The sequence below is a fragment of the Choloepus didactylus genome, chromosome X (assembly GCF_015220235.1).
Source record: "Choloepus didactylus isolate mChoDid1 chromosome X, mChoDid1.pri, whole genome shotgun sequence".
Lineage (NCBI taxonomy): Eukaryota > Metazoa > Chordata > Mammalia > Pilosa > Megalonychidae > Choloepus > Choloepus didactylus.
In genome coordinates, this window is record NC_051334.1 from 38,120,501 (window position 1) to 38,148,231 (window position 27,731).

Below are 27,731 nucleotides of genomic sequence, written 5' to 3' on the forward strand. Positions count from 1 at the left end.
GCACCCACAAACCAGTAGCATTTCTATATACAAGCAATGAACAATCAGAAGAAGAAATAAAGAAAAAATTTCCATTTACAAAAGCAACTAAAAGAATCAAATACCTAGGAATAAATCTAGCCAAGGATATAAAGGACTTGTACACAGAAAATTATAAAACATTCCTAACAGAAATCAAAGAAGACCTAAATAAATGGAAGGGCATTCATGTTCATGGATTGGAAGACTAAATATTGGTAAGATGTGACTCCTACCCAAAGCAATTTACAGATTCGATGCAATCCCAATCAAAATTCCAACAATCTTCTTTGCAGAAATGGAAAAGCCAATATCAAATTTATATGGAAGGGTAAGGGGCCCAGAATAGCTAACACCATCTTGAAAAGCAAGAATGAAGTTGGAGGACTCACATGTCCCAATCTTACAACTTACTACAAAGCCACAGGAATCAAAACAGCATGGTACTGGCACAAGGACAGACAGATAGACCAATGGAATAGAATTGAAAGCTCAGAAGTCAACCCTCACTTTTATAGCCAATTGATTTTTTAAATGCAATTTTATTGAGATATATTCACACATCATAGAAACTATACGAAATAAATAATCACTGGCTCACGGTATCATCATATAGTTGTGCATACAACCCCATGATCAAATTTAGAACATTTTCATTACTCCAGAAAAGAAATAAAAATGCCAACTGATTTTTGACAAGGGGCAAAGACAACTCAATTTGGAAAGAATAGTCTCTTTAATAAACGGTGCTGGGAAAACTGGATCTCCATTTGCTAAAAAAAGGAGGATCTTTACTTCATACCTTATACAAAAATCAACTCAAAGTGACTCAAAGACCTCAATATAAAAGCCAGAATGATCAAACTCCTAGAATAAAATGTAGGGATGCATCATCAGGACTTGTGTTAGGTAATGGTTTCTTAGACTTTACACCCAAAGCACAAGCAACAAAAGAAAAAAATAGATAAATGGGACCTCATCACAACTAAAAACTTTTCTTCCTCAAAGGACTTTATCATGAAAGTAAAATGACAACCTACACAATGGGAGAAAATATTTGGAAGCCACATCTCTGATAAAGGTTTAATACCCAGAATATATAAAGAAATCCTTCAACTTAACAATTAAAAAAGACAAGCAACCCAATTCAAAAATGGGCAAAAGACTTGAATAGACATCTCCCCAAAGAAGATATACAAATGGCCAGAAAGCGCATGAAAAGATGACCAACATCATTAGCCATTAGGGAAATGCAAATCAAAACCACAATGAGGTACCATTTCACATCCACTAGAATGGCTACTATTCAAAAAATGGAACATAACAAGTGTTGGAAGTGCTGTGGAAAAACAGGAACACTCATTCATTGTTGGTGGCCATGTAAAATGATGTAGCCACTGTGGAAGACCTTTTGTTTTAAAACATTTAAATATATCTAATTTTTAAAAGTGCATCAGGGAATTTTGTAGTATGGATATGCTAAAATTTAATTTATTGTTTGTCTTTCTAACAATTGTTTGTCTTGGGTTGACAGCTCTCTGAGGGACCTCGCTTGTTTTGGTCACTGCTGTATTCTCAGTGCTTAGAAAAGTGCCCGGAAAATAACAGGTTCTCAATAATTTTGTAGATTTAATGACTAATTGGCAAAGCCCTATTGATGACTATTTGAGTTGTTTCCATTTTTCTCTATTCTATAATAAAGAATTCTGCAATGAGTATTCTTGTAGATATATTTTGCACATTTACTTATTTTCCTTGGTGTGCCAGTTTGTATGTATAGTGTCCCCCAGAAAAAGCCATGTTCTTTGATGCAATCTTGTGGGGGCAGACATGCTAGTGGGGATTAAGTTGGAACGTTTGGATTAGGTTGTTTCCATGGAAACGTGCCCCACCCAACTGTGGGTGATAAATCTGATTGGATAGTTTCCATGGAGGTGTGGCCCCACCCATTCAGCCTGGGCCTTGGTTATTTTGCTGGAGCACTATATAAGCTCAGACAGAAGGAGCGAGCTTGCTACAGCCAAGAGGGACACTTTGAAGAATGCACAGAAGCTGAGAGAGTAGCTGCAGATGAGAGACAGTTTGAAGATGGCCATTGAAAGCAGACTCTTGCTCCGGAGAAGCTAAGAGACAACAAACACCCCAAGAGCAACTGAAAGTGACATTTTTGAGGAACTGCAGCCTAGAGAGGAAAGTCCTGAGAGAAAGCCATTTTGAAACCAGAACTTTGGAGCAGACGCCAGCCACATGCCTTCCCAGCTAACAGAGGTTTTCCGGACACCATTGACCATCCTCCAGTGAAGGTAACCGATTGTTGATGATTTACCTTGGACACTTTATGGCCTTAAGACTGTAACTTTGTAACCAAATAAACCCCCTTTATAAAAGCCGATCCATTTCCGGTGTTTTGCATCCTGGCATTAGGAAACTAGAACACTTGTGCAAACAAAAAATTGAAGTATTCCAATCCTTCTCAAATTCCTCCCACGTCAAAAAGTCCCCCATTTGAAGGAAGGTGGGCTTGTATTTATAAACCCAGTCCTATCTATCACTTGGTGTGGCCATTATAAGTCTCATGAATGTAGTCTTGTTACTGAGTGGTATTGGCATTTTCCTTCTTTCTAGCTCGTGCTGTTTTAGGAAAGTTTTCTGAGTCTCTTATGTTTCCACCCCATGTTCTGAGTCAACTGTCATTCTGTTGAAATGAGAACAGTACTTTTTATTCCTGCTATTTTTTTGTTAAGCAGATTATACTGGCTACAACAATTTGTGCTCTCAATAGCTTTATGAAATTTTTTTCTAATCTAGCTTTTTTTTCTTTTTTTAACAACAACTCTTTTCCCAGAATCTCAGGGGTAAATTCCTACAGAGGAAAGGTGAAGAACTGCATCAACCATTCCATGTCCATATCTAACTGTCCCCAGAACAACTCTATTCCTTTGATGCTTACCAAGGCTCTTTGAACGAAGTTTGTGAACCTCAGTTCTCGCCTCTCTTTGGTTGAGTGCTTTCCTGAGAGCCTTTTGCATATGTGTACTTGGCAGGTCCAGTCTCAGGCCTGTAGACTTTTCTGAATCTTGGGGTGAAAGTCATCTTGGGTGCTTAAGTAGGTACCCTGAAAACAGACAGATATATTAATAAATATGGAAATACATATATGAATGCTCAAATTCTTTATGAACAAGTTTTCAAAGTAGTTCAGGGTTTTCCCCCTTATGTCTTAAAATTTTAATATTTTAATCATTTTGATGGAAGCCTTCCTTTATAAAATATTCTTCTCCTTAGATTATAAACAAAGATATGATCATTTTGGAAATTTGGGGAAATAGAGTAAATATAAAAAAAAAAGAAACAATCACCTATACCCCACCACCCAGAGCACCACTCTTAAAATTTTACATATATTTTTCTTCCAATCTCTTTCCTATGTTCTTACATAGTTGTGATCTTATTGCATATACACTTTTCTATTGTTGACTTTTTCTTAATATTCCCCTTGTTGATTAAAAATGTTTACATATACATAATTTCTAATAACTGTATGATATTCCATTGTTTGCATATACCATATGTTGGGTTGTACATTTTAAAAGCTATCTTCCAACTTTACTCAGACTAGAAGTTGGTCATATTCAATTCATCCTTTTTTTTTTTTTCATCGCTTGTCCATGCAGTCCACAGAGCTGTCTATGCTATTTCTAAAGGGTTTCTTTGATCTGTCCCAGGGCCTTCTGTCCTAGCTGGAACAGCTGGGGAGTTTTTCAAAAAATAGTGGTTGCTGGAGCCCCACCACAGACCAATCCAATCAGAATTTCTGGAGACCTGGAGCTCAAGCATCCATAATTCTAAAAGTCCCTCAGTGGATTCTAATGCCACCAGGGTTAAGACGCACTGCTCTGCATGACCATTTGCTTCCCTCAGGCCCTCATCAACTCCTAACTGGGCTATTGCAATCACCTCCTAACTTTTTTCCTGCTTCTTGTCTCTTTCTTTTGCAACCTCTAATCCTTCATATTGCTTCCCAAGTTACTTTCCTAAAACATGACCAGATTATGTCACCGAGAGACCCCCTGCTCCCCATTGCCTACCCAAAAGAGTCTAACTTGGCCTGAGCAAGGTCCTCCAATCTACATTTCTGCAACCTTTCTTTTTTTTTTTATGTATAAGATTATATTTATGTATTTATGTAAAATTATATCTGCAGATGTCAGTATATAGAAAGACATAATGACTTTTAAATTGTGGATTCACTTGATAGAAATAATCAATAGGAAACATATTTGATAGATACAATTATGTGAAATTCAAAAAAAAAGGAATTATAATTCAATTATTCTTCCTGTTATATAATGTGTTGTGCCACATATGCCCTACAGAACTGAGTAGGTGTAAACATCACATATTTTGTTGTCCTACCTTTCATCTTGTTGTCACTTTAACATGCTTACTATAACACAGCAAACATGACTGTCAGTTACATAATTTTGCACCATCCTTCCTATAAAGAATTTTTTTTTTATTAAATTCAGTTTTATTGAAATACATTCACACACCATACAATCATCCATGATATACAATCCACTGTCCACAGTATGATAACATAGTTATGCGTTCATCACCACAATCTATCTCTGAACATTTTCCTTATATCAGAAAGAACCAGAACAAGAATGAAAAATAAAAGTGAAAAAAAAACACCCAAATCATCCCCCCATCCCACCCCATTTGTCCTTTAGTTTTTATCCCCATTCCTCCACTCATCCATACACTAGATAAAGGGGGTGTGATCCACAAGGTCTTCACAATCACACTGTCACCCCTTGTAATCTACATTATTATATAATTGTCTTCAGGAGTCCAGACTGCTGGGTTGGAGTTTGGTAGTTTCAGGTATTTACTTCTAGCTATTCCAATACATTAAAGCCTAAGAGGTGCTATCTATATAGTGCATAAGAATGTCCACCAGAGTGACCTCTCGACTCCATTTGGAATCTCTCAGCCACTGAAACTATTTTGTCTCATTTTGCATCCCCCTTTTGGTCAAGAAGATACTCTCAGTCCCACAATGCCGGGTCCACATTCATCCCCGGGAGTCATACTCTGCGTTGCCAGGGAGATTTACACCCCTGGGAGTTGGGTCCCACGTAGGGGGGAGGGCAGCGAGTTCACCTGTCGAGATGGCTCAGTTAGAGAGAGAGAGGGCCACATCTGAGCAACAAAGAGGTACTCAGGGGGAGACTCTTAGGCACCATTACATACAACTTTAGACTCTCCTTTGTGGTAATGAGCTTCATAAGGGCAAGTCCCATGCTCGAGGGCTCAGCACATCAAACCGCCAGTCCCAATGTTTGTGACAACATACGCTAGGGGATCAGCATCTCAAAGTTTAGAGATAGGCCTTACAATTCAGGGATAGAGTTAACTGCTGCAAGAGCTTACAATCTAGGGACTATTACAATTATTGTGTCCACATTAGGCTATGTTCTAAGATTCAATTCTGAGTTTACACATTGTAGTTAGTCCATATTGGTGAGGCATCATCCCTCTCACCATGTTTTCTCCAACACTTTTACTCCTATATATATATTTTCCTACAATTTTATAGAGTTATATTCACATACCATACATTTATCCACAGTGTACAATCAGTTGTTCATGGTATCATCATAAAGTTGTACATTTATCACCACAATCAGCATTTGAACATACTGATTACTACAAGAAAAATTGTTTTTTTTAGCAATAAGAAAAAATGATAAAAAGAAAAATAACATGTCATACAATACAATATACTACTAAGGACAGCAAATAACACCACTACCAAGAATCCCATATTACTCCCCTATATCCCCTTCTCATATACATTTAGCATTGGCGTATTGCCTTTGTTACATTTAATGGAGGTATATTACAATGTTACTGTTGACCATAGACTCCAGTTTGCTTTGATTATGCTTTTTCCTGAATACCATCCCTTTTTCAAATTTCTACATGGTTGACATTCATTTGCTTTCCCACATGCAAAAACGTTTTTATATTTGTATATTTAGTAACAGTCATTGGCCACTCCAGTTTTTGCCACGTTATACAGTCCCAGTCTTTATCATCTATCTTTACCTCTGGTGTCATACAATCTCCTATCCCACCTCTTTCAGCTTTACTCACAGACATCTTTGTTCAGTGTACTTACAATACCGTGCTACCATCACACAGTATTATGCTATCTATTTCTGGATCTATGCAATCAATCCTAAACATTCTGTAGTCCTTCAGCATCAAATGGCTGATCTCTGCCCTCTTTCTATCTCCTGGTCGCCTGTGTTGTCAGCTTTTAACTCCCAAAGTTTGTTCATTAATGTCTGTTCATATTAGTGAGACCATACAGAATCTGTCCTTTTGTTTTTGGCTAACTTCACTCAACATAATGTCCTCAAGGTTCATCCACATTATTACATGATCCATGTCTTTGTTCTGTCTTACAGCTCTGCAACCTTTCTTACTTTATGCCCTCTAGTGTAGCCCACCACTTCTCTGAATGAGCCTTCTGGTTTCCAGAAAGATTTTGCCTCTGTACATGCTACTCGCTAGTCTGTAATGGTCACCTTCTCCACCCCTCAAAGACTGCCATTATTTTATTCATACTTCAAGGCCCATTTCAAATATCTCTACCTTTTTTAGCCAGCCAACAATTACCTATTGAGTGACTACTATGTGCCATTCATTTGTTCAACTTTTTTATGAGTGCCCACTGTATCTAGGTGCTGGGGAGGCAACAGTGGACAAAGCAGACAAATACCTGCCTGTGTAGAGCTTACATTCTAGAAGACAGACAAAAAATAATCAAGACCATTAGTACAAAAATGTTAGCTAAGTACTATGCAGAAAGTGAGAACAGATAGTGACAGGGTGGCTATTTTTGACTGAGTGGCTACTTTCATCAGAAATGGCCTCTCTGAGGAGGTGACCTCTATACTGAGAGCTGAATGACAGGAAGGAAGGAAGGGACCAATCATCCAGAGTTTAGGGGGAAAAGCATTCTGAAGGTTACCAGCTAGTGTGAAGGCATAAGGTGAAATGGAGCCTGACTGAAGAACAGAAAGGTCAGTGCAGCAAAGCACAGGGGGGAAGGAGAGAGTAGAGGCCCAGAAAGTTGGAGCCAGCTTGTGTATGCTTTCTAAGCCAGGGTAAAGAGTTGAAATTTGATTCTAAGCGCAATTATGGGAAGCCACTGGAGGGTTTCAAGCAAGGGAGTGTCATGATATGAGTTGTGTTTGAACAAGGCTGTGTATGAACAGCAGATTGAGGGGGTGACAGTAAAAGCAGGGGCCAGGTTGGTGCTTTAGTGGAAGTCAAGTTCTCCTTGAAATACTTGCTGGATTTAAGGCAAACATAAAGCAAAAGGTTCCCATCACTTTTAGGCAAAAATTTAAAATTCTTAAGATGACCTGAAGGGACCTGGAGGGACTGACCCTTGTCCACCTGCTTTGCCTCCTGCTATCGAGTCTCACTGACCTCCTTTCAGTTCCCCCAAATGCTCCATTCCTTCAAGTCACAGGGCCATTGGACTTGCTGTGGTTATATTTTGATGAACTCTAGATGAGTGCATCTCAGACATTACTGTGTACTAGAATCCCCTGGGGATCTTGATAAAATGCAGATGCTGATTCTCAGTAGGCTTGAGGTGAGGCCTGAGAGTCAGCATTTTCAACAAGTTCTCCCAGCGGATGCCAACTTGCCTTAGTTTGCCTAGAACTTTCCCAGTTTTAGCAATGAACGCCCCAAGTCTCGGGAATCTCTTAGTCGCAGGCGAACTGGGCAAACTAGGTCACAGACCACGATTTGAGTAAAGCGGATCTAGCTATAAACTATGTTAATTTACCCATCAATTTCATTACCCAGTATGCATATTTATCCTTATATTTAAATAGTTTAATTTTGCTAGCACAGTTCAAGTTTTCAAGAACCTGGACCTAATATCCCAAAGATATCTATTCCCAAAGAAGCTGCAGACAAACTGAAGTGGTGAGTTAGTTTAAGCTGATGGGCATCATACTGTGAATATCACATGTTAACTTCACAACGTCCCTATTGGGTTGGAAATTGAAATTTCCAACTCCTTTACAAAGTATATATGAGCAATACCTTTTGATGCTAAGGGGAACCACTGGGGTTGAATTCTTCAATATCCTTTCCCTGCTGCTGCAAGAGTAGGATTCAGCCTGGGGACTGTAAATGTCAAGAAGCTCCTTTCTGAAGCTGAGTTTGAGTTCATTGCAGTAGTGGTAGTGACCCTCAACTCTTGGATCACATTAGTACCACCTGAAGAGTTTTTTAAAAATGCTGAGTCCTCACCCCACACCAATTGACTCAGAATATCTGGGGCTGGGCTCAGGCATTCACAGCGTTTTTAAAAAGCTCTCCAGGTGATTCAAATGGACAACCAGCGTTGAGAATTGCTGTGCAGTGTCTCCCTTTATAACAGAAACCTTGGGGTCTCCCTTATAACAGGGGTCTCTTTTGCCAACAGACTTCTTGCTCAATCTGTTCCTAACCTTCTTTGGCCTGCACTTATACTCCTATCGACTCCCTTCTGTACCCATATACCCTTCAGTTATGATTGACCATTTCCTTAACTAGGTTTCCCTTTTCCTCATATTTATGTACTTCCTGTTTATACAATGACCTCACTGACCTGGGACCATGGAAGTAATAATTACTCCTGCAACAACCAAACATGGCAGGCTTTTCCCAAGCCTTAGTGACTCTATTTTTACACTCTTTCACAAAAGGCATCAACAGCATCCATGACTGAGTTAGCCTGTGGATGCAACTTGACTGCAGTTTCTTGCAGCAATCAAGCTAAATCTCCCACAGAATCTGTACTATGTGTTTCTCTACACACCAATCAAGGGGAATGTGGGTGAACATGATTTTCATTTTTTAATTGAGATCTAATTCACATGCCATAAAATTCACTCTTTTAAAGCATACAATTCAATGTTTTTTAGTATATTTACAAAATTTTGCAACCATAACCACTAATTCCAGAACATTTTCATCACTCCAAAAAGAAACTCCCTACCCATTAGTAGTCACTCCCCCTTCCCTCTCCCCCAGCCCCTGGCAACCGTAACCTACTCTCTGTCTCTATAGCTTTCTGTAATCTGGACGTTTCATCTAAATGGAAGCATACAATATGTAATCTTTTGTGACTGGCTTCTTCCATGTAGTAGAATGTTTCATCCAGGCTGTAGCATGTACCAGAACTCCATTCCTTTAAATTGCTGAATAATATTCCATTGTGTGAATATTTTGTTTGGGTTGTTTCCACTTTTTGGCTATTATGAATAAAACTGCTATGAATATTCATGTACAATTTTTGTGTATCATGGGTTTACCTAGGAGTGGAATTGTTGGGTCATACCTCATGGAGGCAGTGCGGGGTGCTTTTTGAGGACCTTCCTAATTGTTTTCGAAGATTGTTTTTTGACTTTTTTGATGTAGCTCCCTTTCACCTGTGTTGGGTGGGCTGCACTTATTAGGGTGGGAGCAAACGATACTCAAGCACTTTTTTTTATCTGTAAAATATTTTATGTGCAGGAAGGATGGTGACTTCCTACAGAACCTACTTGCCATTTTTAGGTGCACCATTTAAAAACGTGAATAAATCTAAAAAACCGAGCTCCTGGGAGCCTGGAGATATCTATGCTGGCAAAGAGTTGGGGGTCTCTGTCTGAGCCCCTGAGTTCTTGACAATTTCTCCAGCTGTATCCTCGGCCACCTGACACAGTCTGTTTCTAATACAAACAAGGCTTGCTTGTTGCCAAAGACATGACTACTGAGCCACCTCCATCTGAGACGGCCCTGCAGGGAACCCAAATACAGAAAAGTGATTGTTTTTAGGGCCATCAATAAACCTCATGTAGCCAGGTGCAGACACTCCTGCAAATATAAGACCCTATTATATACAAAGCAGAAATGTAAATACCACAGGGGCTTGGGTAAAGTCAGCCGGACCTCTGACCCGAACTCTAGGTACTCCCTTACCGCACCTCCTGTGCAGCCCCTTTCCAACGCTGGGGAGGGGGTCTGAGCCTGCGCGGCATTGCCTGGACAGGAGGCCTTTCGAGCATGCGCATTCGCTGCCCGGCCCGGTTTCTTTGGTGGGAGCCCCCGCAGGGTGCGCGCTCACGCACGCGCACGGCCTCGTCTGCGCGCTCACTCGGCCTCTCACGGCACGCGCTCCCGCCCCGCCCCGCCCCGCCTCTTCCCCCCTCCCGCGCGCCCGCCCGCCGCCCGCCGCTGCCTCCAGAGCTCTGTAGTATGGCATCGAGGAGAATGGAGACCAAGCCTGTGATAACCTGTCTCAAAACCCTCCTCATCATCTACTCCTTCGTCTTCTGGGTGAGTGGCCACGCCGGGCCGGTGGAGGGACCGCCGTCAGTCTGTCCGTACGGTGATGCTCTAAAAAAGGAAGGCGGGGGCTGGGGGTGGGAATCTAAACCAAATATCGAATCAGCCCCCTCCTCACGGAGGCAGCGCCGGGGTGCCGGGCCCAGGCTGCAGGACGACGGGGGGCGGATTTGGGGCCGCTCGGACCCAGTGGCTGCTGGTTATCGACCGTTCCAAAATTTTTTTCCTGCATCGATTTTCTCTTTAAGCTCGCAGGATGGGGTCAGCCCCTGGGGAAAGTTGCGGGTTTATTCGTCTTTTCTCTCTCTCTCGACACCGCTTCCCACTCTCCCGCGGCGCCTCTCAGAGCTAACCTGTGGCGGACTGAGAGCGGTCGCGAGAGCGCAGGGTTGGATCCCAGATTCCCAGTTATTCCTGACCCCGCGGGGCTGCGGGAAGGAGGCGCCCAGAGCCCGGTGCATGCCTGGCTAGGCAAGGGCGACACGACCAGAACCCTCCAAGCGCACGGCTGGCGGGGGGCGGCCGCTGCGGCCGCTTGGAGGCGTACGGCGCGGCGAGGGTCTTACATAAACCCGAGGAAATTTTTGAGCTTTTTTGGCGACCCGGGAGTTGGGTCTTTCGACCCTTCTCCCACTCCCCTCCATTCTTACACTTCCCTTCTGGTCATTCTGTGACTGCGTGAACCCCATCCACAGCGCCCTGGGAGAGGACCCTCATCACTTGGTAACAGCGAGAGCGCCCCAATGCTACTTCCCATTCGGTGCTGCCATGGGTCTTAGAAGCTCAATGCAGAAGGGTGACGTCAGCCCCTCAGCCAGAACCGCAGGGGGCTGCGTGGTGCACCTCGCCGAGGGATGCGCTCTTCTGTGCGCGGGAGGGGAAGAGGAGGAGGAGGGGGGCTCCAAGCTTGTGTCTTACCTCATCCTGCTTGGCAGTTCGTGGAATCAGTGCAGGGCTGACACTGCAGTGATTCACTTGGAGAGGTGGGTGGTACCTAAAGACTGTTCTCCGCTGTTTTTCCATGTAGACGACCCCCTCCTCCTCAAGTTCCCCATTCCCATACCAAGCCACCCCGCACATGAATGAATGTCTGTTTTGCTCGCCCCCCCCCCCAACCCCCATAATCTAGGTCATTTCAGCTTCCAAGGCAGTCATTTTGAAAACCTAAGGCTCTCTAGAAAGAGCTAGACCAGCCTTTGGTTGTTTTCCTCCTCTCCCCCCACCCCCACCCCAAACTAGCCCTAATTTTGCCTTGAAACTGGGACACAATGCTGTATGAGGTATCCAGAATTGGCTTGTTGGTAAATCGGGCTGTTGGTAACGGCCAAGTCCGGAGCTGTGATTTAGTATTATTATTATTATTAATAATAATAATAAAATCCTAATGCCCTCTCGGGCATTTCCTTGTCACTGGCATCGGTCATTCTTCAGGTCGGGGAAATTATGAACCCTCTGGGGACTGGGCAAACCAAGAGTTTCTGCAGTGAGATAGGATAGATTAACTGGTGTATCACATGAGGCAGACACAGAAACCGACTTTATTTGAACTGAAAACAACACGGGTTGGGAAATTTCAGTAGTAGAATCATGAGCTATGCACAGATCATATCATCTGATGTCCTGCCTGGAAAAGGTAGTAAGGCATGCTGGTTCCTGAAAGTTCCCAGTAGCCATGCCTGGGAACTGGTTTAGCTTTTTATTTATTTCCTTAAATCTTTTTTTTTTGTTTGGCTCTTCATTATTTACTTGACTTCCTATTTGCTTCTGGAGTAATAGCTAAAAACTAGCTAAAAGTAACTTCCAGAAAAATAAGGTTTACAGTATAAATGAAAGGGTGTTGTTTTTCGGCATCAGTGCAGGCAGGTGAAGAAGGGGGGATGGTCCTCTAGACCTACGCTTTTCATATGCACTCTTTAACTCTCTTTGCATACTTACCCCAACCCCACCTTGTGAAGCTAATCACTCATGGCCCCCTAATAAATCTTAAACAATCACTGCATTTTGTCTTTCCAAGTTCCTTGATGCTCACATTTTAATTTTTTTCTACTTTTGAGATTTTCATAGTCTTCAATAAAATATTTGCCTGGAGCATTTTCAGTTGTTTCAATAGTATTCAATAATCATTTCCTACTTCACAACCAAAAGAATGAGATCTCGCTAGACACGAGGGTATTTTAAACAAGGCATTTTTCTTAATAAACCATGATCCAAATGCTGTGTTTTCCATGCCGTTTGTAAGAGTAATTTATCATTCCGGTAGATGCAGTTGGTACATTTGCACCTGGAACTATATCTGGCACAACTCAAAAATTTGTCAAAACTTGTGGGGTTATACTAGGCAATTAAGAAAAAAAAGATGACCTTGGTGTACTGAAAGATGCAGGAAAGAATAGGCAGAATTGTTTCCTTTTGTGAGTCGTTTTAATAGGACTTCTTTTCTTCCCTTACCTCAATGTAGATTTAAGATGAGAAGACATTTGACCTTAAAATGGTGGCAGACCAGTAGCATCGGGTCATATACTAAACCAGAAAGCTAAAGTTGTGTTCAGAACAAGATATCTTTGTTTTATCTGCCCTCTTTTTCTGTCTGTGATCATTCTTGGTGTCTGAGGAGCCCCTCTAAAGCACTGGCTCTCAACAGGAGGTAATTTTGCCGCCCCTGCTCCACACCCAGGACAATTGGCAATGTCTGAAAACATTTTTGGGTACAACTGAGAGTGATACTACTGGCATCAAGTGGGTAGAGGCCAGAAATACTGCTGAACATCCTACAGTGCATAAGAGAGCCTCCTACAGCAAATGATTATGCAACCCAAAATGTCAGTAGTGCTAGTAACCTCTGCACTATTGGATTTATGTAGTAGGATACCCCATGAAAAGTCATAGAGCCTTATGTAAAATTCACTATATTTACTAGTGTTTGGGAACTACCACATCAGAACATGTCCAGTGTTCTCTATGATGTACCATAATTTCTTTTTTTTTTTTTTTTTTTTTAAATTCAGTTTTATTGAAATATATTCACAAACCATACAGTCATCCATGGTATACAATCAACTGTTCACAGTATGATCATATAGTTATGCGTTCATCACCACAATCTATTTCTGAACATTTTCCTTACATCAGAAAGAATCAGAATAAGAATAAAAAATAAAAGTGAAAAGAGAATACCCAAACCATCCCCCCATCCCACCCTATTTGTCATTTAGTTTTTACTCCCATTTTTCTACTGATTTTTTTTCAATTTTTTAACTTTGTTTATCAAAAAATTAAAAACAAACAGGCAAACAACAACCAAAAAAACCCCACAACATTTCAAACAAAGCAATGGATTAAGGAAAACAAATAACCTAAAATAACTACTTTGCTTCCAATATGTTCCTACCATACCCCAAGAAAATTAATAAACCATGTCCAAACAGAGGAGTAAGAAAAACAAATAATCTAAAATAACTACATTGCTTCCAACATGTTCCTACCATACCCCAAGAAAATTAACAACCCCTAAGAAAACAAAGGAATAAGAGAAAAAAAAAACCTAAAATAACTCTATTGCTTCCAACATGATCTTACTATATCCAAGAAAGTTTACAAACCATAATCATTCCTGAGCATTCCCATAACATTGAGATTACCCTCCATAGTTTATCTGTTCTTATTAGATTATCATTCCCCCTCCACTAATTGGTATCTCTAGGTCCCCTACATTCTACAGTATAAAACATTGTACATTTTTCACAGAATTCACATTAGTGGTAACATACAATATCTCTCTTTTTGTGCCTGGCTTATTTTGCTCAGCATTATGTCTTTTTTTTGTTTTGTTTTGTTTTTTTTTTTAATCTTCATTTCATTGAGATATATTCATATACCACGCAGTCATACAAAACAAATCGTACTTTCGATTGTTCACAGTACCATTACATAGTTGTACATTCATCACCCAAATCAATCCCTGACACCTTCATTAGCACACACACAAGAATAACAAGAATAATAACTAGAGTGAAAAAGAGCAATTGAAGTAAAAAAGAACACTGGGTACCTTTGTCTGTTTGTTTCCTTCCCCTATTTTTCTACTCATCCATCCATAAACTAGACAAAGTGGAGTGTGGTCCTTATGGCTTTCCCAATCCCCTTGTCACCCCTCATAAGCTACATTTTTATACAACTGTCTTCGAGATTCATGGGTTCTGGGTTGTAGTTTGATAGTTTCAGGTATCCACCACCAGCTACCCCAATTCTTTAGAACCTAAAAAGGGTTGTCTAAAGTGTGCGTAAGAGTGCCCACCAGAGTGACCTCTCGGCTCCTTTTGGATTCTCTCTGCCACTGAAGCTTATTTCATTTCCTTTCACCTCCCCCTTTTGGTCAAGAAGATGTTCTCCGTCCCACGATGCCAGGTCTACATTCCTCCCCGGGAGTCATATTCCACGTTGCCAGGGAGATTCACTCCCCTGGGTGTCTGATCCCACGTAGGGGGGAGGGCAGTGATTTCACCTTTCAAGTTGGCTTAGCTAGAGAGACAGGGCCACATCTGAGCAACAAAGAGGCATTCGGGAGGAGGCTCTTAGGCACAACCATAGGGAGACCTAGCCTCTCCTTTGCAGCAACTGTCTTCCCAAGGGTAAAACCTGTGGTAGAGGGCTCAACCCATCAAACCACCAGTCCCCTATGTCTGTGGTCATGTTAGCAACCATGGAGGTGGGGTAGGCGAATACCCCTGCATTCTCCACAGGCTCCTCAAGGGGGCACTGCATCTTTTTTTTTTTTCCTTGTTTTTTTTTTTTTTTTTAACTTTCCCTTCTTTTTAAATCAACTGTATGAAAAAAAAGTTAAAAAGAAAACAAACATACAATAAAAGAACATTTCAAAGAGACCATAACAAGGGAGTAAGAAAAAGACAACTAACCTAAGATAACTGCTTAACTTCCAACATGTTCCTACTTTACCCCAAGAAAGTTACCTAATATAGCAACATTTCTGTGAACTTGTTCCTACTATATCCATCAGAAATTAACAGACCATAGTCATTCCTGGGCATCCCCAGAACGTTAAATAGCTTATCTGTTCTTCTTGGATTATTGTTCCCCCTTCCTTAATTGCTCTCTATTGCTAGTTCCCCTACATTCTACATTATAAGCCATTTGTTTTACATTTTTCAAAGTTCACATTAGTGGTAGCATATAATATTTCTCTTTTTGTGCCTGGCTTATTTCACTCAGCATTATGTCTTCAAGGTTCATCCATGTTGTCATATGTTTCACGAGATCGTTCCTTCTTACTGCCGTGTAGTATTCCATCGTGTGTATATACCACATTTTATTTATCCACTCATCTGTTGAAGGACATTTGGGTTGTTTCCATCTTTTGGCAATTGTGAATAATGCTGCTATGAACATTGGCGTGCAGATATCTGTTCGTGTCACTGCTTTCCGATCTTCCGGGTATATACCGAGAAGTGCAATCGCTGGATCGAATGGTAACTCTATATCTAGTTTTCTAAGGAACTGCCAGACTGACTTCCAGAGTGGCTGAACCATTATACAGTCCCACCAACAGTGAATAAGAGTTCCAATTTCTCCACATCCCCTCCAGCATTTGTAGTTTCCTGTTTGTTTAATGGCAGCCATTCTAACCGGTGTTAGATGGTATCTCATTGTGGTCTTAATTTGCATCTCTCTAATAGCTAGTGAAGCTGAACATTTTTTCATGTGTTTCTTGGCCATTTGTATTTCCTCTTCAGAGAACTGTCTTTTCATATCTTTTGCCCATTTTATAATTGGGCCGACTGTACTATTGTCATTGAGTTGTAGGATTTCTTTATATATGCAAGATATCAGTCTTTTGTCAGATACATGGTTTCCAAAAATTTTTTCCCATTGAGTTGGCTGTCTCTTTACCTTTTTGAGAAATTCCTTTGAGGTGCAGAAACTTCTAAGCTTGAGGAGTTCCCATTTGTCTATTTTCTCTTTTGTTGCTTGTGCTTTGGGTGTAAAGTCTAGGAAGTGGCCACCTAATACAAGGTCTTGAAGATGTTTTCCTACATTATCTTCTAGGAGTTTTATGGTACTTTCTTTTATATTGAGATCTTTGGTCCATTTTGAGTTAATTTTTGTGTAGGGGGTGAGGTAGGGGTCCTCTTTCATTCTTTTGGATATGGATATCCAACTCTCCCAGCCCCATTTGTTGAAAAGACCATTATGACTCAGTTCAGTGACTTTGGGGGCCTTATCAAAGATCAGTCGGCCATAGATCTGAGGGTCTATTTCCGAATTCTCAATTCGATTCCACTGATCTATATGTCTATCTTTGTGCCAGTACCATGCTGTTTTGGCAACTGTGGCTTTATAATAAGCTTCAAAGTCAGGGAGTGTAAGTCCTCCCACTTCGTTTTTCTTTTTTAGAGTGTCTTTAGCAATTCGAGGCATCTTCCCTTTCCAAATAAATTTGATAACTAGCTTTTCCAAGTCTGCAAAGTAGGTTGTTGGAATTTTGATTGGGATTGCATTGAATCTGTAGATGAGTTTGGGTAGAATTGACATCTTAATGACATTTAGTCTTCCTATCCATGAACATGGAATATTTTTCCATCTTTTAAGGTCCCCTTCTATTTCTTTTAGTAGAGTTATGTAGTTTTCTTTGTATAGGTCTTTTACATCTTTGGTTAAGTTTATTCCTAGGTACTTGATTTTTTTAGTTGCTATTGAAAATGGTATCTTTTTCTTGAGTGTTTCTTCGGTTTGTTCATTTCTAGCATATAGAAACATTACTGACTTATGTGCATTAACCTTGTATCCCGCTACTTTGCTAAATTTGTTTATTAGCTCTAGTAGCTGTATCGTCGATTTCTCAGGGTTTTCTAGATATAAGATCATATCATCTGCAAACAATGACAGTTTTACTTCTTCTTTTCCAATTTGGATGCCTTTTATTTCCTTGTCTTGCCGGATTGCCCTGGCTAGCACTTCCAGCACAATGTTGAATAACAGTGGTGACAGCGGGCATCCTTGTCTTGTTCCTGATCTTAGAGGGAAGGCTTTCAGTCTCTCACCATTGAGTACTATGCTGGCTGTGGGTTTTTCATATATGCTCTTTATCATGTTGAGGAAGTTTCCTTCAATTCCTACCTTTTGAAGTGTTTTTATCAAAAAGGGATGTTGGATTTTGTCAAATGCTTTTTCAGCATCTATTGAGATGATCAATTGATTTTTCCCTTTTGACTTGTTAATGTGTTGTAATACATTGATTGATTTTCTTATGTTGAACCATCCTTGCATGCCTGGAATAAACCCCACTTGGTCATGGTGTATGATTTTTTTAATGTGTCTTTGGATTCGATTTGCAAGTATTTTGTTGAGGATTTTTGCATCTATATTCATTAGGGATATTGGCCGGTAGTTTTCCTTTTTTGTAACATCTTTGCCTGGTTTTGGTATTAGATTGATGTTAGCTTCATAAAATGAGTTAGGTAGTGTTCCATTTTCTTCAATGTTTTGAAAGAGTTTGAGTAAGATTGATGTCAGTTCTTTCTGGAAAGTTTGGTAGAATTCCCCTGTGAAGCCATCTGGCCCTGGGCATTTATTTGTGGGAAGATATTTGATGACTGATTGGATCTCTTTGCTTGTGATGGGTTGGTTGAGGTCTTCTATTTCTTCTCTGGTCAGTCTAGGTTGTTCATATGTTTCCAGGAAATTGTCCATTTCCTCTACATTATCCAGTTTGTTGCCATACAGTTGTTCATAGTATCCTCTTATAATTTTTTTAATTTCTTCAGGATCTGCAGTTATGTCACCTTTTTCATTCATTATTTTGTTTATATGGGTCTTCTCTCTTTTTGATTTTGTCAGTGTAGCTAGGGGCTTGTCAATCTTGTTGATCTTCTCAAAGAACCAACTTTTGGTGATATTTATCCTCTCTATTGTTTTTTTGTTCTCTATGTCATTTATTTCTGCTTTAATCCTTGTTATTTCTTTTCTTCTACTTGGTTTAGGATTGGTTTGCTGTTCATTTTCTAGCTTCTTCAGTTGATCCATTAGTTCTTTGATTTTGGCTCTTTCTTCCTTTTTAATATATGCGTTTAGTGCTATAAATTTCCCCCTTAGCACTGCTTTTGCTGCATCCCATAGGTTTTGGTATGTTGTGTTCTCATTTTCATTCGTCTCTATATATTTAGCAATTTCTCTTGCTATTTCTTCTTTAACCCACTGATTGTTTAGGAGTGTGTTGTTTAACCTCCAGGTATTTGTGAATTTTCTAAGTCTCTGATGGTTATTGACTTCTAATTGTATTCCATTGTGGTCAGAGAAAGTGCTTTGAATAATTTCAATCTTTTTAAATTTATTGAGGCTTGTTTTATGTCCCAGCATATGATCTATTCTGGAGAAAGTTCCATGAGCACTAGAAAAGTATGTGTATCCTGGTGATTTGGGATGTAATGTCCTGTATATGTCTGTTAAATCTAATTCATTTATCAGATTGTTTAGGTTTTCAATTTCCTTATTGGTATTCTGTCTGGTTGATCTATCTATAGGAGAGAGTGATGTGTTGAAGTCTCCCACAATTATTGTGGAAACATCAATTGCTTCCTTTAGTTTTGCCAATGTTTCTCTCATGTATTTTGTGGCACCTTGGTTGGGTGCATAGACATTTACGATTGTTATTTCTTCTTGCTGAATTGCCCCTTTTATTAGTACGTAGTGGCCTTCTTTGTCTCTCAAAACATCCCTGCATTTGAAGTCTATTTTATCTGAGATTAATATTGCTACACCTGCTTTCTTTTGGCTGTAGCTTGCATGAAATATTTTTTTCCATCCTTTCACTTTCAGTTTCTTAGTGTCCCTGTGTCTAAGATGAGTCTCTTGTATGCAACATATTGATGGTTCATTTTTTTTGATCCATTCTGCGAATCTATATCTTTTAATTGGGGAGTTTAATCCATTTACATTCAACGTTATAACCGTGAAGGCATTTCTTGAATCAGCCATCTTATCCTTTGGTTTATGTTTGTCATATTTTTCCCCTCTGTCTATTAATATCCTTTATTGTACCCATACCGAATCTCTTTAGTACTGAACCTTTCTCCAAGTCTCTCTGTCGTTTCTTTGTTTCTCTGTGTGTAGGGCTCCCTTTAGTATCTCCAGTAGGGCAGGTTTCTTGTTAGCAAATTCTCTCAGCATTTGTTTGTCTGTGAAAAATTTAAGCTCTCCCTCAAATTTGAAGGAGAGCTTTGCTGGATAAAGTATTCTTGGCTGGAAATTTTTCTCACTCAGAATTTTAAATATATCGTGCCACTGCCTTCTCGCCTCCATGGTGGCTGCTGAGTAGTCACTACTTAGTCTTATGCTGTTTCCTTTGTATGTGGTGAATTGCTTTTCTCTTCCTGCTTTCAGAACTTGCTCCTTCTCTTCTGTGTTTGATAGTGTGATCAGTATATGTCTCGGAGTGGGTTTATTTGGATTTATTCTATTTGGAGTTCGCTGAGCATTTATGATTTGTGTATTTATGTTGTTTAGAAGATTTGGGAAGGTTTCCCCAACAATTTCTTTGAATACTCTTCCTAGACCTTTACCCTTTTCTTCCCCTTCTGGGACACCAATGAGTCTTATATTTGGACGTTTCATATTATCTATCATATCCCTGTGGTCCATTTCGAGTTTTTCAATTTTTGTCCCCATTCTTTCTTTTATGCTTTCATTTTCCATTCTGTCATCTTCCAGGTCACTGATTCGTTGTTCAACTTCCTCTAGTCTTGTACTATGAGTGTCCAGAATCTTTTTAATTTGGTCAACAGTTTCTTTAATTTCCATAAGATCATCCATTTTTTTATTTAGTCTTGCAATGTCTTCTTTATGCTCTTCTAGGGTCTTCTTGATTTCCTTTATCTCCCGTACTATGGTCTCATTGTTCATCTTTAGTTCTTTGAGTAGCTGCTCTAGGTGCTGTGTCTCTTCTGGTATTTTGATTTGGGTGCTTGGGCTTGGGTTATCCATATCGTCTGTTTTTTTCATATGCTTTCTAATTTTCTGTTGTTTTTGGCCTCGTGGCATTTGCTGAACTTGATAGGGTTCTTTTAGGATTTGTAGACCAATTGAAGTCCTTATCTCTAATTTATCAGATCTACAGCTTCGTGGAGTACACTTTCTCTAACTAACCAGCAGGTGGCGTCCACGAGCCACCTGTTCTCCACAAGCCAGTTCTCCCCTGCTTAGCCTTTTTGGTGAGTGGGGGAGTGAGTCTTGTGGGGTCCAATTGGTGTACCAAGCTTGCGTGTGTAGTTGGTGTTGCCTGCCCTGTATATGGGGCGTGTTTCTGGGCAGTCAGGGAGGGGGGGGGGTGGCTCTAACAATCAAATCTCCCTGGTGATCCTAGAGTTTTAAAGCTGCTGCAATAGTCTAATCCTTCAGTTCAGTCCTGCCACAGTTTGTCTCTGCCACTGACCCACAAGTCCTTGGTATTGGCGTATGGCTCCAGAGACTTGCAAGTGGGCCCCTCTTCCAGGCCGTGCACCCCGGGTCCTCTGTTGAGGGATGACTGTGCTATGTCACAGGTGAGTGCCGTCCCCCCAGGGCAGTTCTGGGCTGCTGGGCTGTGTAGGGAGGCTCCCAGTCTGCTGAAATGATGGCTGAATGGGGCTTTGTTAATTCACACTGCTCTACCTTCCCAACTCTGGGACAATCAGCTGAGGTTGCAGGGAAGGCTAATGTCCACGCCCAGTTTTGTGGTGTGTGCCTGTTATTTGAAGCACTTCCGTCACACTGGGTTGTCTGGGGCAGTTCTGGGCTATGGGGCTGGCGATGGGCAGGAGTGTTTCCTGTCCACCAGGATGATGGCTGTGAGCGGACACCCCCCTTTTCTTGGGAAGTTGTGGTGTTTAGTGAATTTTCTCAGCCACTGGATTATTGCGTTTTGTCTCAGAGCTCTGCTAGTTCTGCTCTTGACTTGACCTGCCCAAATAGTAAGTCTTTGAAGCTTTCTGTATTGGCTTCTTAGAGTAATTGTTGTAGAAAAAGAAAAAAGGATTAAAAAAAAAAAAAAAAAAGAAAAAAAAAAAAAAAAAACGGGCCCTCCTCAGAGATCTAATGGGTTATTGAAATGCTAAGAGACAAAGCAACCAGGGCCATTAATGAAAGGTCCACAGGGCAGAGAGATCAGCTTTTCTTCGGGATTTGCATATGCGCCTCAGGGCCCTTCCCCTTTCTATGTTCACCAGAACTCCAAAAATCCTCCGCTTTTATTTTGGAGTTTTTCGTGTTGTTTTTTTTCTATGCCTGTCTCCTCTGTGCTGGGCTGGCTGCTCTCAGATTCTCTGGTGTCTGGTCTAAGTCTATCTATGGTTGGATTTTGGATCAGTAGAATGAGTTTCCGATAAGGGCTGCCACTGCACTTCTCCCTTCTCCTTCCCGGAGCTGACAGCCCCTCCTCCCACGGGACTGAGCCTGGCAGGGAGGGGCGCGGGTCCCCTGGCCGCAAAAACTTACAGATTTCGCTGATCTCAGCAGTTCCACGTTTTCATGAGTGTTGTATGAAGTATGCCCAATGTCAGATTGCTCTGTGGTGTCCAGTCCACGCCGTCCTGGCTTTCTACCTACTTTCCTGGAGGAGTAACTAAAACATACAGCTCACCAGTCTGCCATCTTGCCCCGCCTCCATAATTTCTTGTTTGAAGACAAAAAGCAGATAGCTCTTTATATTGTTTTGTTCATATAGATAGGATGATTTGTCTTGCAGTTAAATAACATGGCTTGACTACTAGGTAAGTAGAACCTTTATTTTCTTTCATTTGTATGTTTTGTTTTCAGGTTTATTAAAAAGAAGGAAAAGCATACCTAGGAGTAATTTATCCTGTCTTTGTAAAGGCTTGCAAATAGTGCCTGGCACATAGTAGTTTAATTTTGTAAATATTTACTTAAGGAATGAATGAATGAATAAATGAGGTTTTATTAACTATGCTTGGGCTCAATTATTTCCTCAACTCACCTCACTGTGGTGGCTTTTAAAACAGGCTTGTTTCCAGTCTACCTATGGTTATTTAAATGTGTTCCTGCTATTAAAGTGTGGAAAGATGAAATAGAGGACTTTACAAGGACTTGCTTATCCTAATGATAGTTCCATTATTAGTTTTTAATGATCAGCTAATTTTCTAGACATTTTAGATTATCACAAATTTTAATTTAATTTGTTAAGCTTGAATAAAAAGGATATCTACCTTGTTCTAATATAAAATAAGACATCCCTCCTTTATGATGAATACCACTTTTTTTAGGACAAACAGGAAAACTTCATAATTATGTTGCTTACCAGGTAAATTTTGTTTTGATTTATCAGTTTTTTTATGTATCTTAAACACTCATCCAGATTCTGAGTTAAGATTTAAATACACCACATTTAAATCTGATAAATGAAATAAAACTTTGTGAGGAAAAATATCCCTTGCTTCATTACAGATATGTAATGAAGGAGTGTTAGCTTATCAATAGAGCTATCAAATTCTCTCACGGTGAAATGTCAGTGAAATTTTTTTCTCATTTGGGAAGCATCACTAGTATTTTGTTGGAAGATTTTAAAAGAAATTAATAGTCAAAATGTTTTTTTTTCTCCTATTCTTTTCTAATCCAGAAAGTTTAAGTACTTGGCTTAAATAGAGGGGGAAAAATCTTAAAGAGCAGCCCCTAACATTTTTTTTTTTTTTAATCATCATTTTATTGAGATATATTCACATACCACGCAGTCATACAAAACAAATTGTACTTTCGATTGTTTACAGTACCATTACATAGTTGTACATTCATCACCTAAATCAATCCCTGACACCTTCATTAGCACACACACAAAAATAACAAGAATAATAATTAGAGTGAAAAAGAGCAATTGAAGTAAAAAAGAACACTAGGTACCTTTGTCTGTTTGTTTGCTTCCCCTACTTTTCTACACATCCATCCATAAACTAGACAAAGTGGAGTTTGGTCCTTATGGCATTCCCAATCCCACTGTCACCCCTCATAAGGTACATTTTTATACAACTGTCTTCGAGATTCATGGGTTCTGGGTTGTAGTTTAATAGTTTCAGGTATCCACCACCAGCTACCCCAATTCTTTAGAACCTAAAAAAGGTTGTCTAAAGTGTGCGTAAGAGTGCCCACCAGAGTGATCTCTCGGCTCGTTTTGGAATCTCTCTGCCACTGAAGCTTATTTCATTTCCTTTCACATCCCCCTTTTGGTCAAGAAGATGTTCTCCATCCCACGATGCCGGGTCTACATTCCTCCCCGGGAGTCATATTCCACGTTGCCAGGGAGATTCACTTCCCTGGGTGTCTGATCCCACGTAGGGGGGAGGGCAGTGATTTCACCTTTCAAGTTGGCTTAGCCAGAGAGAGAGGGCCACATCTGAGCAACAAAGAGGCATTCAGGAGGAGACTCTTAGGCACAAATACAGGGAGGCCTAGCCTCTCCTTTGCAGCAACCGTCTTCCCAAGGGTAAAACTTATGGTAGAGGGCTCAACCCATCAAACCACCAGTCCCCTATGTCTGTGGTCATGTTAGCAACCATGGAGGTGGGGTAGGCGAATACCCCTGCATTCTCCACAGGCTCCTCAAGGGGGCACTACATCTTTTTTTTTTTTTTTTTCCTTGTTTGTCTTTTTTCTTTTTTTTCTTTTTTTTTAACTTTCCCTTCTTTTTTCAAATCAACTGTATGAAAAAAAAAGTTAAAAAGAAAACAAACATACAATAAAAGAACATTTCAAAGAGACCATAGCAAGGGAGTAAGAAAAACACAACTAACCTAAGATAACTGCTTAACTTCTAACATGTTCCTACTTTACCCCAAGAAAGTTACATAATATAGCAACATTTCAGTGAACTTGTTCCTACTACATCCATCAGAAATTAACAGACCATAGTCATTTCTGGGCATCCCCAGAACGTTAAATAGCTTATCTGTTCTTCTTGGATTATTGTTCCCCCTTCCTTAATTGCTCTCTACTGCTAGTTCCCCTACATTCTACATTATAAACCATTTGTTTTACATTTTTCAAAGTTCACATTAGTGGTAGCATATAATATTTCTCTTTTTGTGCCTGGCTTATTTCGCTCAGCATTATGTCTTCAAGGTTCATCCATGTTGTCATATGTTTCACCAGATCGTTCCTTCTTACTGCCGCGTAGTATTCCATCGTGTGTATATACCACATTTTATTTATCCACTCATCTGTTGAAGGACATTTGGGTTGTTTCCATCTCTTGGCAATTGTGAATAATGCTGCTATGAACATTGGCGTGCAGATATCTGTTCGTGTCACTGCTTTCCGATCTTCCGGGTATATACCGAGAAGTGCAATCGCTGGATCGAATGGTAGCTCTATATCTAGTTTTCTAAGGAACTGCCAGACTGACTTCCAGAGTGGCTGAACCATTATACAGTCCCACCAACAGTGAATAAGAGTTCCAATTTCTCCACATCCCCTCCAGCATTTGTAGTTTCCTGTTTGTTTAATGGCAGCCATTCTAACCGGTGTTAGATGGTATCTCATTGTGGTCTTAATTTGCATCTCTCTAATAGCTAGTGAAGCTGAACATTTTTTCATGTGTTTCTTGGCCATTTGTATTTCCTCTTCAGAGAACTGTCTTTTCATATCTTTTGCCCATTTTATAATTGGGCTGTCTGTACTATTGTCATTGAGTTGTAGGATTTCTTTGTATATGCAAGATATCAGTCTTTTGTCAGATACATGGTTTCCAAAAATTTTTTCCCATTGAGTTGGCTGCCTCTTTACCTTTTTGAGAAATTCCTTTGAGGTGCAGAAACTTCTAAGCTTGAGGAGTTCCCATTTATCTATTTTCTCTTTTGTCGCTTGTGCTTTGGGTGTAAAGTCTAGGAAGTGGCCGCCTAATACAAGGTCTTGAAGATGTTTTCCTACATTATCTTCTAGGAGTTTTACGGTACTTTCTTTTATATTGAGATCTTTGGTCCATTTTGAGTTAATTTTTGTGTAGGGGGTGAGGTAGGGGTCCTCTTTCATTCTTTTGGATATGGATATCCAACTCTCCCAGCCCCATTTGTTGAAAAGACCATTATGGCTCAGTTCGGTGACTTTGGGGGCCTTATCAAAGATCAGTCGGCCATAGATCTGAGGGTCTATCTCTGAATTCTCAATTCGATTCCATTGATCTATATGTCTATCTTTGTGCCAGTACCATGCTGTTTTGGCAACTGTGGCTTTATAATAAGCTTCAAAGTCAGGGAGTGTAAGTCCTCCCACTTCGTTTTTCTTTTTTAGAGTGTCTTTAGCAATTCGAGGCATCTTCCCTTTCCAAATAAATTTGATAACTAGCTTTTCCAAGTCTGCAAAGTAGGTTGTTGGAATTTTGATTGGGATTGCATTGAATCTGTAGATGAGTTTGGGTAGAATTGACATCTTAATGACATTTAGCCTTCCTATCCATGAACATGGAATATTTTTCCATCTTTTAAGATCCCCTTGTATTTCTTTTAGTAGAGTTATGTAGTTTTCTTTGTATAGGTCTTTTAAATCTTTGGTTAAGTTTATTCCTAGGTACTTGATTTTTTTAGTTGCTATTGAAAATGGTATCTTTTTCTTGAGTGTCTCTTCAGTTTGTTCATTTCTAGCATATAGAAACATTACTGACTTATGTGCATTAATCTTGTATCCCGCTACTTTGCTAAATTTGTTTATTAGCTCTAGTAGGTGTATCGTTGATTTCTCAGGGTTTTCTAGATATAAGATCATATCATCTGCAAACAATGACAGTTTTACTTCTTCTTTTCCAATTTGGATGCCTTTTATTTCTTTGTCTTGCCGGATTGCCCTGGCTAGCACTTCCAGCACAATGTTGAATAACAGTGGTGACAGCGGGCATCCTTGTCTTGTTCCTGATCTTAGAGGGAAGGCTTTCAGTCTCTCACCATTGAGTACTATGCTGGCTGTGGGTTTTTCATATATGCTCTTTATCATGTTGAGGAAGTTTCCTTCAATTCCTACCTTTTGAAGTGTTTTTATCAAAAAGGGATGTTGGATTTTGTCAAATGCTTTTTCAGCATCTATTGAGATGATCAATTGATTTTTCCCTTTCGAGTTTTTAATGTGTTGTAATACATTGATTGTTTTTCTTATGTTGAACCATCCTTGCATGCCTGGAATGAACCCCACTTGGTCATGGTATATGATTTTTTTAATGTGTCTTTGGATTCGATTTGCAAGTATTTTGTTGAGGATTTTTGCATCTATATTCATTAGGGAGATTGGCCGGTAGTTTTCCTTTTTTGTAGCATCTTTGCCTGGTTTTGGTATTAGATTGATGTTAGCTTCATAAAATGAGTTAGGTAGTGTTCCATTTTTTTCAATGTTTTGAAAGAGTTTGAGTAAGATTGGTGTCAGTTCTTTCTGGAAAGTTTGGTAGAATTCCCCTGTGAAGCCATCTGGCCCTGGGCATTTATTTGTGGGAAGATTTTTGATGACTGATTGGATCTCTTTGCTTGTGATGGGTTGGTTGAGGTCTTCTATTTCTTCTCTGGTCAGTCTAGGTTGTTCATATGTTTCCAGGAAATTGTCCATTTCTTCTACATTATCCAGTTTGTTGCCATACAGTTGTTCATAATATCCTCTTATAATTTTTTTAATTTCTTCAGAATTTGCAGTTATGTCACCTTTTTCATTCATTATTTTGTTTATATGGGTCTTCTCTCTTTTTGATTTTGTCAGTCTAGCTAGGGGCTTGTCAATCTTGTTGATCTTCTCAAAGAACCAACTTTTGGTGATATTTATCCTTTCTATTGTTTTTTTGTTCTCTATGTCATTTATTTCTGCTTTAATCCTTGTTATTTCTTTTCTTGTACTTGGTTTAGGATTGGTTTGCTGTTCATTTTCTAGCTTCTTCAGTTGATCCATTAGTTCTTTGATTTTGGCTCTTTCTTCCTTTTTAATATATGCGTTTAGTGCTATAAATTTCCCCCTTAGCACTGCTTTTGCTGCATCCCATAGGTTTTGGTATGTTGTGTTCTCATTTTCATTCATCTCTATATATTTAGCAATTTCTCTTGCTATTTCTTCTTTAACCCACTGATTGTTTAGGAGTGTGTTGTTTAACCTCCAGGTATTTGTGAATTTTCTAAGTCTCTGATGGTTATTGACTTCTAATTGTATTCCATTGTGGTCAGAGAATGTGCTTTGAATAATTTCAATCTTTTTAAATTTATTGAGGCTTGTTTTATGTCCCAGCATATGATCTATTCTGGAGAAAGTTCCGTGAGCACTAGAAAAGTATGTGTATCCTGGTGATT

General features: G+C 39.9%; 1 protein-coding gene across 1 annotated transcript in view; it reads left to right on the top strand.

Annotated features, from left to right (window-relative positions):
* The first annotated feature begins 10,290 nt into the window (after window positions 1-10,290).
* TSPAN7 (tetraspanin 7) overlaps window positions 10,291-27,731 on the top strand; it is a 171,260-nt gene continuing 153,819 nt past the window's right edge. Inside the window, exon 1 of the mRNA XM_037822173.1 lies at window positions 10,291-10,422. Coding sequence (XP_037678101.1) covers window positions 10,342-10,422 — 81 coding nt within the window. The 5' untranslated portion in view covers window positions 10,291-10,341. The remainder of the gene's footprint in view (window positions 10,423-27,731) is intronic.